The sequence below is a fragment of the Meriones unguiculatus genome, chromosome 21, assembly GCF_030254825.1.
Source record: "Meriones unguiculatus strain TT.TT164.6M chromosome 21, Bangor_MerUng_6.1, whole genome shotgun sequence".
Taxonomy (NCBI): Eukaryota; Metazoa; Chordata; class Mammalia; order Rodentia; family Muridae; genus Meriones; species Meriones unguiculatus.
The window spans coordinates 57,656,263-57,670,663 of NC_083368.1; the positions used below are offsets into that span (position 1 = coordinate 57,656,263).

At 44.7% G+C, this 14,401-nt stretch overlaps 1 protein-coding gene across 1 annotated transcript; it reads left to right on the forward strand.

Annotated features, from left to right (window-relative positions):
• The first annotated feature begins 17 nt into the window (after window positions 1–17).
• Window positions 18–9,094, forward strand: Ssmem1 (serine rich single-pass membrane protein 1). The gene is given in 5 exon segments (XM_021641315.2): window positions 18–443; window positions 1,982–2,094; window positions 6,195–6,252; window positions 8,219–8,642; window positions 8,644–9,094. Coding segments are annotated over 4 exon segments (624 nt in total). The 5' UTR covers window positions 18–443; window positions 1,982–2,067; the 3' UTR covers window positions 8,759–9,094.
• The last annotated feature ends 5,307 nt before the right edge of the window (window positions 9,095–14,401 follow it).

Consider the following 14,401-nt stretch of genomic DNA (forward strand, 5'->3'; position numbering starts at 1 on the left):
CGGCTCTGTCGCTTCTACTTAGCTGCAGGGAGAAAGCTGCGCTGCAAAATTCAGACCAGGTTCTGAGCCGTTAGTAAAAAGTTATGACTGTAACAAGCCGAAATTTGAATATTATTAGTTGTGGCTTTATTTAGGACCCCCGGCAGCTCACACTTGTGAGCAGACCGTGTTTAGCGGGATGGCTAATTGGTAGGATGCGAGCATGCCTGATATCAGTGCCTAGGCACACTCAGCAATGACAAAGCGTTTTTCCTGTTTTGAAACGTTTTTTTCCCCAATTGGCCTGACCCAGTGTAAATTTCCAAATACCCACCTATGAGGACACAGCAGTAGGAAGAAAAACTGGAAGGTTCTATTGAAGGTATTAGTGTTTTTGAGGTTAAAAACAAAGCCTACCTTTGCCCTGAATGTTCTTTGAGAACTGAGAAAAGGTTCACGGGGAGGTGAGTTTGCTTTTGGTAGTTAGTGCGAGTTCCTACAGTGTATCCCGGGTGCGGGGTGCGGGATAGGACCTCCTAACTTCCTGGTTGTTGCTAGCTGTCTGTGTCCTACAGGTGAAGCGGAGAGGGAGGCAGGAGAGGCCTGGCCACTGTAGTCTCAGCGCTAAAGAGCTTTTTGGGAGGGGTGACGCTGGCCAGTGAGATGAATGTACCCAGCCAGGCATGGAGGTTCATGCCTTTAATCCCACACTCAAAGGCATGAGGATCTTTGGAGTTCCAAGGCCAGCCAGGGCTACATGGTGACACTGTCTCAAAAATGTAAATAAAAATCAAAATTAAACAAAAGAAAATGAAGTTTCATTGTAGTATTGCATATGAAAACTGGCAGGCTACTGTATGTTCTTAAAGAGCTATTTTTTTAATGTTTATGTTGTCTTAACACAATATTTAGATATATTCAGAGATGAATGTAACTTGAAAATGTTCAGAGAGAACTGGTTCAGGGAGCTGGTGTGCATACAGTCAAGCTAAAATACCACGTTCTCACTCTCCACATGTAAGTCTATCTAAAAAGAAACCAGAGCTTTCATGGAGGTCTTTTGTTGTTGTTTTTTGAGACAGGCTACACAGGGTGTCTCCGTGTAGCCCTGGCTGTCCTGGAACTCACTCTGTACACCAGGCTGGCCTTGAACTCAGATCCACCTGCCTCTGACTGCTGAATGCTAGCATTAAAGGTGTGTAGCAGCACACTGACAGTGCAGGTCTTAACAGGAGTCTCTGTTTCCGCCTCCTAATGTAACCTATAAGCTACTTAGTCTGTTTTTCCCAGGCATAAAAATACTTGCCAGACTAAACTTGGTAGACGATTGCTATTATTATTAAGAGTTATCATAACCAAGTATCCCAGAACATGGGATGCTTCTTAGAGACAGTGACAGTGCTGTGTGGGTGCCATGTGGAGGTTAGAGTACAGCTCGAGAAGTCAGTATTCTTCCACTATGGGGTCCTAGGGGTAGAATTCAGGTACAAGTCTTAGCACTAAAGGCCTTTCTTTACCTACTGAGCCGTCTCACTCTCTTGTCACTACCCTGTTCTGGCCTTATCTCCAAAGACAAGATGGGAAATATACACAGTGCAGCCTGTTCATTTACAGTGGTACGGTACACACTTAAAAAAGAGTGATGAAAACTAATACCTTCAACACTTAGAGAGATGAAAACATCGTATATGTAAGTTTCAACAACTGAGCAGAAAAAAAAGTATATTGAGAAGCTGTACAAAGTTCCGATGTCCTTTGGATAGGTAAATCTGCCCCTCAGACATCCAAGAGGATTTATCAGTTCCTGCAGCAGAAGCTTACATGTATGTCATAATTGGTTGCCAGGGAAGTCGTCATAGGTCATGGAGGGAAATCGGTCCCAGTCACCTTCATCCTCTTGAGCATGTTTTATTTTCTAAGCAAAAAGCTATCATGGGAGACCTTCTGTCTTTATTTTGGGAGGTGAATCCTCCTCCTCTACCTCTCAGTTTTCCCATTCCAGGTCAGGATGCTGAGTGCCGGAAGGAGGACTCTTGTGGGACAATAGGAAGTTTCCTGCTTTGGTATTTCATCATCATACTTATCCTCATGCTGCTGTCTCGGGCTTCTGTCTGGGTAGGGAATCCTCACTTTAAATCACGTCATTGGGAGGCTTTTCACCAACTACACTGTAGGGAACCCTCACTTTAAATCAACTACATTGTCTGTAGTTTGATCTAAGTACTTTCTTTAAAAGGTTTTTATTTTGTTTAGAAAATGATGCAATCTCTAGGAGCAGTGGTGGTGCTCTCCTGTAATCCCAGCCCTGGGGAAGCAGAGGAAGACAGATCTCTGTGAGTTCAAGGACAGCCTGGTCTACAAAGTGAGTCTAGGACAGCCAGGGCTACACAGAGAAACCCTGTCTTGAAAAACAAAACAAACATGATGTATGTTGTCTCACGCTAGAGAATCTAAAGATATTGAAAGGGATAAATGTATGATAACAATAAAGAACAGTAAAAGCATTCTACTCAATCATAGAGAGAAACACTTTAAATTTGTGGAAAATTTCCTTTTACGTTTTTTTTTTTCCTGCTTTTTTTTAAGTATATTTATCTTTGCCTTTGCATGGTCAAATTTATATTGTATGTATTGTCATATCCTGACTTTTAAACCTAATATTTTATAAACATTTCCCCATGTTATAGTCACTCAACAGTACTTTTTATTGTATAAATTTTCTGTCTTGTGGTTGTACCATAAAAATTCTGTAGTTGAAAATTTAGGTTGTTTGCATTTTGACAATATGCTATGTAATGCCAGAGATAAATCTCTCTACTAATTAATGACTTTTAAATCCCTCTTATACCCATGTAATTCTGTAATTAAAGGTATAGATGTTTGTCATATTGATAGGACACCATGTAGGATTTGGGACCTAAGATACAGAACTAAGCTAAAGAGAGCTAAAGCCAGCACTTAGGAAAGTTGCCAGTTAGTAAAAGAAAATGCTAGAAGCTTAGGAATGGCATAGCCTACTTTATTAAGGCTGTGGCCCTCAACATATTATGAGCAACCAACCTCTTATAAATTGCTGACACAGAGTCTCCTCTGGCCATTAATCCTGGGCTGGTGATTCATCAAGCTACCATCATTTAGCATTACAGCCAGAGCCCACTGCTCAGTGGCCAGCTAGATTGTGCTACATCAGCTCTGGATGGAGAAGAGAAGGCTTGATATTTCGATGCCAGGTAGATTCCATTATAATAATAATAATTAAAAAAAAAAAAACAAACTTCTTCCCCCTACTGCCTCCAATCCAAGTTTTATCTGAAGTTTAAATGCTTCTTAAGGTAACTACTCTGCCAGAAGGAGAATTAGAATAGTGATAGCTTATATGTATTTTAGACTCCCTAGCTAAGTATATTGAATTTGGCCTGGCAAGAAAAACTACTTTAGAAAATTAATATAAAAAATCAAAATTGATCACTGGCAATTTCATCACAAAAACTCTCTAAGAGGTCTGAGCTATTCTTTTGTCTCCTTGCTTACACCAGCAGTTTGGAGTTGGAGAGCTATGTGCTTCCAGGACTGCAGGCAGGCCTGTGGTCCAGCCTGTGTCCATGGGCAGGCAAAACATCCACCTACCTTTCCCCCTTTGGTTGATAAGGCCCAGGAGTTTAAGTGACATGTGCAGTGTTCCACATGGTCAGCGAGAATCACAGGAGGGATCCAGATCCTGCTACATTATTTGTTTACTTCAAAGCATGGTCAGAAATGCTGACTAAATCTCTCCAGCACTGATTAAAACCTCAGTTACCGTGGAGGTTTTGTCTTTCACTCTGTGCCTTTGTGGCAGCTACGGTTGGCCTGCTTCTGAAGGGTCCCAGATTTGAAACCTGAGAGCCGTAGGGGAGCTAGTCAGGGACAGAATGTTCTCCCCCTTTGAACTTCATTTTCTCTGTGGAGCGGCGGGCCTCCATTTACAAGCCTGAAAGCTGTGGTAAAAGCGGAGGGGAATGTGGTAATTATCCTCCAACAGGCAGTCTGCTGCCTACCTCTGGGCTCCTCACTCTTAAAAAAAAGATGCCTTCCCCTTTGTTTTCAGATACGAAACTCTGTTTGCGTGGCCTGCTTGCTGAGCATCTGTTAGGATTGCTAGTGCTGGTTTTAGTTTTTGGACAATATTAATCTGAAATCTTTGTTTTGTGTATGTGGAAACAGAGGTTAGATGTGTGCTGCTGAGGGGAAGAGAAGAAAGATAAAGTATGGCCCCACCTTCTGCCCCGCCCTGCAGCATAACACTGTCACTATTTCCCAGAGTCACAAAGGACAGTTCATGAAATGCTTGTGGAAACCGCACCTCAAACGACTCCGCTGAGTTTAATGTAAAACCCTTTTGATTTTGTGGTTATATTTTGATTTGACATCCACTATGGAAGGTCTCTGTGGAAATGATATAGACCTAATAAGCACTTTTAAACACCCTTCCCCTCAACAGTGAAAGTACACACTTCAGAGCACAGTATTACAGGAAGGTAGACAAAAGGAAACAAACACCACTCCGGAGTATGCAAATGGCACCAACTACTGTTAACATCCAGGCTTGCACATGGCCACTCCTTTAACAGTTCTCTCCATATATGTGAAATTTAAAATATGTGCAGAGTTCTAACACATTTTTAAAAATGTTTCATTAAAGAGGACTTCAGTCTTAAGATATTCAGAGAACGATTACTGTAACATAGATGACAAAATTCCCTATTGGAGATGCAGAAAGGCAATGAGCCAGGATGCTTAGCTTTTGCTGCTAGAACTAGCCAAACGTGGCAAGTGGACTAGCACCTGTAATCCCAGCACTTGGGAGGTGGGGACAGAGGATAAGGGGTAGTTCAAGGTCATTTGGAGCTACATGGTAAGTTCCAGGTCAGCTGGACTGTATGAGACCCTGTCTCAAAAAGCTAAAAATTCAAAAGTAACTAAAACTTAACACCTTCAGGTGTTCAGTCTAAATAAGTTTGACTTTCTGTACAAATCATATTTTCTAATTACAGACAGTTTGAAAAAAGAAGGAACAAAAATTACCATTTTAATCATTTAAAGGAGGAAAGCTCCTTCTGGAGACATTCCTTCTCTGGATAACTTCCCATTTGCTGCCATATTCAGGGTTTACAAAAGTGCAAAAGTGATGTCAAGGATCCATGTGACCCAGTCTTTGGGGATGGGGTGCGGCACTAGAAATGTCGTTTGTGGGCATTGGCCAGCTTTTGCTTCATACATGTTTCTTACATACCTCCCTTGAAGTCTTTGTAGGTCTTTAGCTAACTTATGGTCATACTATTACGCATAAACTTGCATCTTGATTTTAGCCTAATAAGCAAACATTTCCTCATACATTATGACACCATAATTCAATTAACTATTATCTACTTTTGAATTTAAGTTCTATGTTACGGTAGTTATACTATAATGAATATGTATTGATACACATATTGACCAGGCCAGCCTGGAACGCACAGAGCTGCATCTGCCTCTGCCTCCTGAGTGCTGCCAACCACCTGGCTTGTTCTGAGTTTTTATTAATTTGTTAGCTTATGGTGTATATGCTCACACATGTGCCAGAGCATGAACATGTCCACTAATACACATGTGGAGGTCAGAGGACAACTTGTGGGAATCAGATCCCTTCTTCTACCTTGTGGGGCCCAGGGATGGAGCTTGTTGTCTTGCTTGGCACCTTGTATCTTTACCCATGGGCCCATCTTGCCAGGCCCTGTTTTTTAAATGAAGTTTCTTTGTAATGTAAGTGTGGGGAAAGCCTTCTCACCCTATGAGTATTATTTTCTCTACACTTTTGCTCAGCTCTGCCCGGTTAAAACATGTGGGTAAATTCTGCTGTCAGACATGGTCTTCTGAGCTGAGGTGGAAGTAGGTTCACCAGGACAGGAATTCAGCATACACTCATTTAACACGCTTGACCTGCCAGGCATGGTGGCGCACGCCTGTAATCCCAGCACTCAGGAGGCAGAGGCAGGCAGATCTGTGTGTGTTCCAGGCCAGGCTGGTCTACAAAGCGAGTCCAGGCTAGCCAGGGCTACGCAGAGAAACCCTGTCTCTGAAAAACCAACCAACCAACCAGCAGAGTTAGACCTCAGTGAAGGGCCTTGAGCTGTGGTGCTTGAGTGGGCCCTAATGCCACAGCTGACTGAGATCATCTCACTCTGTTCCCGAAACAGATGTCGGAGAACAAAAGGGACGAGGACAGTGGGACAAGTGCTACCACCGGCAGCAAAGGTGAGAGTCGGGCGCCTGCTAGCAAACCCTGAGGCCAGAAGTGGGTGCTGAGCACGGAGAGCAAGGCCCTAAGGCATCACCACACCCACAGAGGCCCTTGCCTACTCTGTGCAGAGGCAGAGACTCATGTTGTCATGTCTCAGCACTGTCCTTCACAGACTTTGTGAAAAGACAAGTGTGTGTGGTTATCACATATCGATGCGTCCCGCAGTTTGTAAAGAATGAAGTATGTGCTACCAATTGTGTTAAGTTTGTCTGTGCGTCTGATTTGTTGAAGTGAATCATAGTTTCAGAACACTGGAATAATATTTTTAAATTTTGGGTTGTTCTCAATGTAGGCTGCAGGCATGCTAATGAAATCTACATTAGAAACACATTGTACATCATTTTTTTAGCCCTAGGCAATCAGTAAAACCATACACTATGCCCTGACTTTTTTTTGCTGGTTTCCAGGTAAATGTTCATTTCAGTGATGCTTTTGAGCTGCAACATATTGTCAAGGGGACAGAGTTGGAGGCAGATGTACAATAGCGCGCATCCTGCAATAGTGCTTCCCAACCCAGATAAACAGCTTTGAAAGCACCCAGCATAATAAACCATAGTAAGATAATTAGAAAATTACAGGCATTAAGTAATTATCACCTTTTTTGGTAGATTGATTTAATTGTAAATTTGTGTAATTTGTTTAGTAATGATGGCTTAACCATCTCACAGAATTTCCAAAAATATATCAGGATTTTTGAGCTGGCACAGCCAACGTCAGCATAGAAAAGAGCATGAAGAGGGGCTTTCTGCCTCTCTCTTTTGTACACACACTGGGGCTTTGAGACTTCAAGACAAAGGAGGAAAGCTCAGCCTGGGGATGCTCCTTCTCTGGATAACTTCCCATGTGCTGCCATATTCAGGCTTTACAAAAGTGCAAAAGCGATGTCAAGGATCCATGTGACCTCTCCAGTCTCTGGGGGTGGGGTGCGGCTCTAGACATGCCGTTTGTGGGCATTGGCCAGTGACTTTGGAGGCAGTGATCTGACCGGTAGTGATCCCACACACGCGTCAGCCTTTCTTGGGTAATGTGGCCCGGTTAGCCATGGCCCGGTTAGCCATGGCCCGGTTAGCCATGGCCCTATCGTTTTGAAAGGTTTTGGCAGTTTCCAGGAACCGCAGCAATCAACACTCAAGACTAAGTCAGTAGCCAGGTGGTGGTGGCACGTGCCTTTCATCCCGGCACTCTGGAGGCAGAGGCAGGTGGATCTCTGTGAGTCTGAGGCCAGCATCTAAGGTCGGTCCAGGTCATCCAAGGCCACACAAGAGCACACTAACTGGTTTCCCTGCGTTCCCACCAGTACGCCACTGCGGGCCCCAATAGTGGCTGCACATTAGAGCTGGCCTGGGTGGCGAGGTGACGTTTTTATTTATTCATTCAAGATAGGGTCTCAAGATGGCCTGGGTGGCGAGGTGACGTTTTTATTTATTCATTCAAGATAGGGTCTCAAGATGGCCTGGGTGGCGAGGTGACGTTTTTATTTATTCATTCAAGATAGGGTGGGTCTCAAGATGGCCTGGGTGGCAAGGTGATGTCTTTATTCATTCATTCTAGATAGGGTCTCACTATGTCACCATATCTGGCCTGGAACTCAGCTTTTAGATTAAGCTGGCCTTGAGCTCACAGAGATCTGCTTGTCTAGGCCTCTGCCTCACTCGGCTGGAATTAAAGGCGTGTACCCTATGTCTGACTGAAGAACCTAACTTTTTGTTTGTTCTGGAGACAGGGTTTCTCTGTGTAGTTCTAGCTGACCTGGAACTCACTCTGTAGACCAGGCTGGCCTCAAACTCAGAGATCCACCTGCCTTGCCCTTCCTAAAGGCATGGGCCAGCACCTCCCAGCCTCACTAACCTTTCAATAGCAATCTGTTAATGACTCTTCTTACCATTATTGCCTAACTTGTTGATCTGTTTTGTTGGTCAGCAAGCAAAGACAATTCCTGTAAGCGACTAAGTAAAGACGGATTCTGGGATGCTTTGCGAGTCACAAAGAAGCCAAAGCAGAACCCCCTTTCCACAATAACTGACTCCGAAATGGCTTTGGTCAGTGCCTACCTTGATGAAAGACGAGCCAGGCGCCATTCCCAGTTCTCCCGGGCGAATCCGATCCAGCAGGACAGTGATTCCACCGAGTGTGACAGCGAGGAGTCGAACTCGGGAGCGTCTTCCTGGAAGGAGAGTGAGAGCGAGCACCAGCTGTCGCCTGCCAGCAGTAAGAGGAGAAAAGCAGTGTCGAGGCAGAGGGATGTGGAGAACTACCAAATCAGAGAAAGGCCCTGCCTCCACTGCAAAGCCATGAGAACCAATGAGTGGCTGACTCGTCACTTCCCACCAAGCAACTCAGTCAGCCCCCCTGAGGGCAGAGGCTCAAGAGGAGAATTCGACACCTGCCATCAATACAAAATTAAGTAAATTTTGGATTTTGCCATCTTTACCTTTCTTGAGGTCAAAAGGAGATGAATAAAACATGAGAATCAGAGTTGTAGGCAAAGAGACATTTACTAAGAACAAAAGTATAACTGGAGCCCAAGAGGCCAAGTTTCAGACAAACTAACTGCTCAAAACAAGGGCAGAGGATTTGTTCATGCCACACGGGAACACAGAAGACCTGTGTTTTTATGGTATTTTTTTTTTTTTTTTAAGTCAAAAGAGCCCAGGGCAGATAGTCCATACCCCAGGTGTATGTATTCTGTTTATGTCTATGATACAAATACAAAAACTCTTTGAAAATATATATTTATGTTGAGAAACGATTTAAATCTATTCATATGTTTTGATTATCTGACTAAACAAATGAGGTGACCAATGAACCAGGTGATTTGTTCTGATACCTGAGCTGACTCTCTAGATTGACTGGTTTGTGGAGGCCGCTGAGGGCCGCTGAGGAAGAAGAGTGGAAGGACGTGGACTATGATGGGTGTGACTTAGAAGGCAGCCAGGGCATGGCCTGTCCTTGGTTGTTGTCCCAAGACTATGGCAAGGGTTAAATATTTTTTTTTCTGACACTTGCTAGAAAGAAAAATTTTATTTGATGCTATTACAATAGAAACCACTAAAGAAGCTACATAGAAATGAATACAAGATGCAGAATAGACCATTTATAGCAGAGGAGAAGGATGAGGAGAGTCATAGCATGGAAACTGTTAAAACACTCATCTCACGCTGTTTTTTGAAAAAGGGCTTCAGTATGTAGGCTTGGCTGGCCTGGAACTTGTTATAAAGACCAGGCCGGCCTCAGACTCACAAAGATCAGCCTGCCACAGCAGCCTGGGTGCTGGGTGGAAAGGTATGCGACTCCAGGCCTCTAGCGTGGCTCTCAAGTGTGGTCGTGATCAAACAGGACTCACACTCAGCAGGTCACAGAACAGGAGCAAAGTGGAAGCCTCGTCAAGAGGACTTAGGAGAGCCTGTGTGAGGCTTGGAGAAGGAGGGCCTTTGCCACAAGTGCCACATGCCTGTCCTCCCAGCACTGAGGGAGTTCAAGGCCAGCCTGTTCTAGAGAAGGTTTCAGAAAAAGAAAAGCTTAGGTCCGAGCATGGTGGTGTATACCTTTAATTCCAAACTATGATGGTAAAGTTAGCTTGTAAAGATGTCTAACCGAGGGGCGGCAAAGTGACAGTCAGATTTGACAGATAGGATACACCCAACTCAGGAGAAGAGAGGACAGGGAAGCTATTCAAGGGGCAAGCGCAGAGAATGAGAAAGAGGAGGCAGCTTTACAGAGAGAGGTTGAAGAGAAAACGAGCTAGACACAGGTGAACACCGAAAGAACCAGAGAATGAGGAACTAGAAGATTAGAAAGGATTGCTAGAGTTAGTTTGAGGCCAAGCAGAGCAATTCAGAGACCGAGAGAGAAGCCAGATTGAATAAGTCAGCTGGGAGAGGACTGTGAGCCAGAACAGCTGAGCTGAACCAGCCAGCCCAGAGCTCAGAAAGAACAAGAGAGGGTGAGCTCCTTCAGCAGTGAGTCTCAGAGGCTGAAAACGTTCTAGGCCTGGGTTAGATGGTGTGGAGGCCAGAAACTTCCAGGACTAGACCTAGGTTAATTAGTGGATAAAAGTTTCTTTTAGCCCACTAAGCAGAGATGGCAGGATATCTACGGAGAGTTGCCCCAAACCAAGAGGATAGGACATCCATGTGCTGGAGAAGAAAGCAGGGTCACCAAGGTCGGGGCTGCAGTGATGAGTGCTGTGCAGAACTGGTGCTCGAGGGCGTTGCTCATGAAGCCAAGGCTGCACACACCAGTCGCAGCTGGATACGGCCTTCATGCAAAGTCTCAGGGCGGGACTCCAGATAAACGGGGTCTTCTCTGATGTATGTGGTCAAAGCCTGTTGCCTGTTTGCCTCCATTTGGCGACTAAACTTAGCCAGGCTAAGTTTCAGAAATGACCTCAGTAACAACCATATCAAGTATCACAATTCTTTTTATTTGTGGTTATTCTAGACAGGGTTTCCCTGTGCAGCCCTGGCTGTCCTGGGACTCTGGAACTCAGAGATCCCTCTGCCTGTGCCTCCCAAGAGCTGGGATTAAAGGCGGGCACCACCGACGCCCAGCTAAGGACCAATCCCTACCCGGAACTGAGGCAAAGAAGTACAGGAAGCAGAGAAAGCTCTGACTGAAGTGGATTCAGTGAAGGAGAGCCTTGTGCAGGGGTTATCTGCAGGAGAATGGGAAAGAGTGGCAGGGAGCGTGGATTGCCAGGTGGACGGTCTCCGTCCCTGTGTGCCAGATCGCGTGCTGAGGCTTTGGCTGGAGCCAGTAGGTTTAGCAGAGCTACACTTGCACATCTCAGCAAAGCGCTCGCTGCTCAGAAACTCCCCAACACTCTCTCTCTTTTGATAAAGAATGACCCCTGAGGTCCCGAAGAAGGGATTGTAATGTATAAAATAAAACCCAGAGCCACTGGGGTTGTGCAAGGGGCTCAGGACATGTATTTTGACGTAACTGGGGTTTCCAGTAAGATTCCTAGAAAATTATTGGTTTATAGAATAGGAAGGAGAAAGACCTTAAACAAATTAATATTTATTAATTGAGCCAGGCACTGTGTACACACATCTGTAATCCCAGCATCCAGGAGGCAGAGGCAGGTTGATCTCTGTGAGTTCGAGGCCAGCCTGGTCTACAAAGAGTCCAAGACAGCCAAGTCTACACAGAGAAGCCCTGTCTTGAAAAACAAAACAAAAAACAAATAAAACAAAACCCCAAAACAAATATCAATTGTGTCAGAATTCTCATTTGGCTCCCAGGGGATTCTGTGTCAGTTCTGCTCTGCTTCAGAGTAAACTAAGTAACAAATAAAATGTTGCAGTTGGGGAACATTTGGAGAATGCTTGCTCTGCTCTAGGCACAAATAAGCATTTGTAAAAACTGTTTTTCACAGAGCTGCCAGATAGGTATCGTTCCAAGCTGAAGCACGGGGAAATAAACAGATTCAAGGTCAGCTCTGGGCCTAGGGTCATATCTAACCACAAGCACCATTTCCTCATCATGATAATATGTTAGCCATTTAATTTTTAATTTTTATTTTTTTTTACATTTGTGTGTGTGTGTGTGTGTGTGTGTGTGCGCGCGCATGTGCGCGCATGCCATGGGATGTATGTGGAGGTCAGAGGACGGCTTGTTGGGATCTGGTCTGTCCTTCCACCATGTGGGTCCTGGGGATTGAACTCAGGCTGTCAGGCTTGGCAGCGACTGACTTTGCCCTCTAAAACATCTCTTCTGCCCTTGTCCATGTTCTTTTTACAGGTTTATTTTGTTTTACATGTATGAGTGTTTTGCCTGCATGTATGTGTTATATTCTGGTGCCCACAAGGATCCGAAGAGGGCCTCAGATCCCCTGAACCTGGGTGTTGGGAATCGAACCTCTGTCTTCTGCAGGAATAACAAGTATGCTTGACCACTGAGCCATCTTTCCAGCCCTATTATGCTCTCCTTGTTGCTGTTTGAAGCTGGGTCTCACTCTGCAGCCTCAGAGACCTGCCTACCGCAGTCTCCTGTGCTGAGACTAAAGGCCTTTGCCACAAATCTGGCTTCTGCTGTGAAAATTCGGTACACCAAATACCAACCTCCAAATACAGACTAGAGGGCTATCAGTGAAAGCTACAGCCAAGAGGAAGCAGCTGAGGAGAAACAGGAGCAGGTTTTTTAATATTTATTTATTTACTTAGTGTGTGAGTGAGTGCCATGTCTGCATGTACTCCTGCACGCCAGAAGACGGTATCAGATCCCATTATAGATGGCTGTGTGCTGGGAATTGAACTCAGGACCTCTGGAAGAGCAGATAGTGCTCTTAACCTCTGAGCCATCTCTCTAGCCCAGGAGCAGTTTTTTTTTTTTTTTTTTTTAGTGTTTTTTTTTTTAAATTACACTTTATTTACTTCGTATCCCCCCCCCCCCCCCCGTCTAGTTCCCTTCCTCCCCCTTCTCCACGTATGCCCCTCCCCAAGTCCACTGGTAGGGGATGGTTTCTTTCCTGGGAGGTGGGGCCTCACCTGTTTGGCTGAAGGGCATTACTGCTTCCACCTGCCTCAGCGTCAGTGAGAAAGCTGGTTTGAGTCAAAACAAGAGCAGGAACACCTCTAAAGGCCGAGCTGGAAGCCTTGGGAAGCTGGGAGTGAATGCTGAGTAGCAAAGAGGCGGTAGGGGCTGGAACAGTGAGGCTCTGAGAGGAGAGGAAAGGACCTGGTTTAGAGAGAGTAGTGAGTAGGGACCCTGCCTATGGCCAGGCATGGAGGCTCCTGAAGGCAGCCCGCCAGCCAGGCAAGAGAACCAGCCAGCCACTGCAGCAATCCACACTGCGACCCTCCTCCCTGGAGAGGTGGAAGCAGCTAACCTTTGTGGTCATCTCTCTGATCTGTGTCTTTGCTCTTCAGGGTCACCCACGACACTAAGCCCTGTATTTTCATAAATTGCTGTTTTTATTGTTTTGTTTTTGAGAAAGGTTTAGCCATGTAGCCCTGGATGGCCTGAAATTCACTCTGTAGACCAGGCTGGCCTCAAACTCATAGATCTGTTTGCCTCTGCCTCCCAAGTGCTAGGAGTAAAAGTGTGTGCTACTACCATCTGGCTAATTATTTCTTACTGTACCTAATTTATAAATGAAACAAACAGCTTCACCTCCTCCTCTTGTACAAGAAAATTTGACTACCCAGCAAAGAGTACCAAGTGGACTTTGTTTTTCTTTAGCATTACCAATAGAACCAGGGTCTGTGCATGCTTAAAAAAGACTGTAAATTAAATTTAATCATAGGCACACATACCACACACACACACACACACACACACACAGAGGAAAAACCATGTTCAGGTAAGTAAGTAAGGTTCAGTGCCTGGTTTCCATAGCCTTTTGAAACAATCCCTTGTGGTAAGGGTGGGGCCATTGTAATCAGTAGTAAAATCAATTTAGTGGTTGTAACTAGCATTTATCAAAAAATAATAGAGGGTAGCAGAACAGCACACTCAGGACTGTTTCTGTCTCAAGCGCATGTGCTAAGTTGCAGCATGAAAAGTGTTACTATGTTAAGGTAAGACAGAAGGTAACTGCTGCACAGAAGTTTTCTTTGGAGCTTTTCCGGAGTGTGGGGCCACACCAACAAGTCAGAGATCCTTGCTGCCTGCACCCCAGACTTGCCACAAGCTAGAAATTAGGAAATCTTCGCCGTGCTGTAGGATGGGCCCACTGTTTAGGTTAGTGAAAGCGTGAATTATGTCGTATTACTTTAGAAGAACTGCAGGTTTATTATTTGTAAATACAGCCAGCTAACCAACTGTGGCCATTACACAAGGATGGGCCTTGCTTTGGAGAACAGACAAGAGTAATTTGTAATTGACATTTCAAAGAAGCCTAAGAAACAGGCCAGCCTTTGTTTAAATCGTAATTACCCTGTTTGTATGTAAAAGGATACTTCTATAGAAAGCTTTTCAAAACAACTGGTTCTTTTAAATAGATAATTATTTCCCCATCTAATCTTGTTTATATTATGCAGAACTTCAGTGAACTCTTTTTTTCCCCAACAAAGGTTAACTTCAGCCAGCCCTTCCGCAAATTATCACAGACTCCCAATTAGCGAATTCTAAACAGGGTTTCCCCGGCGCAGTATGCCAAGG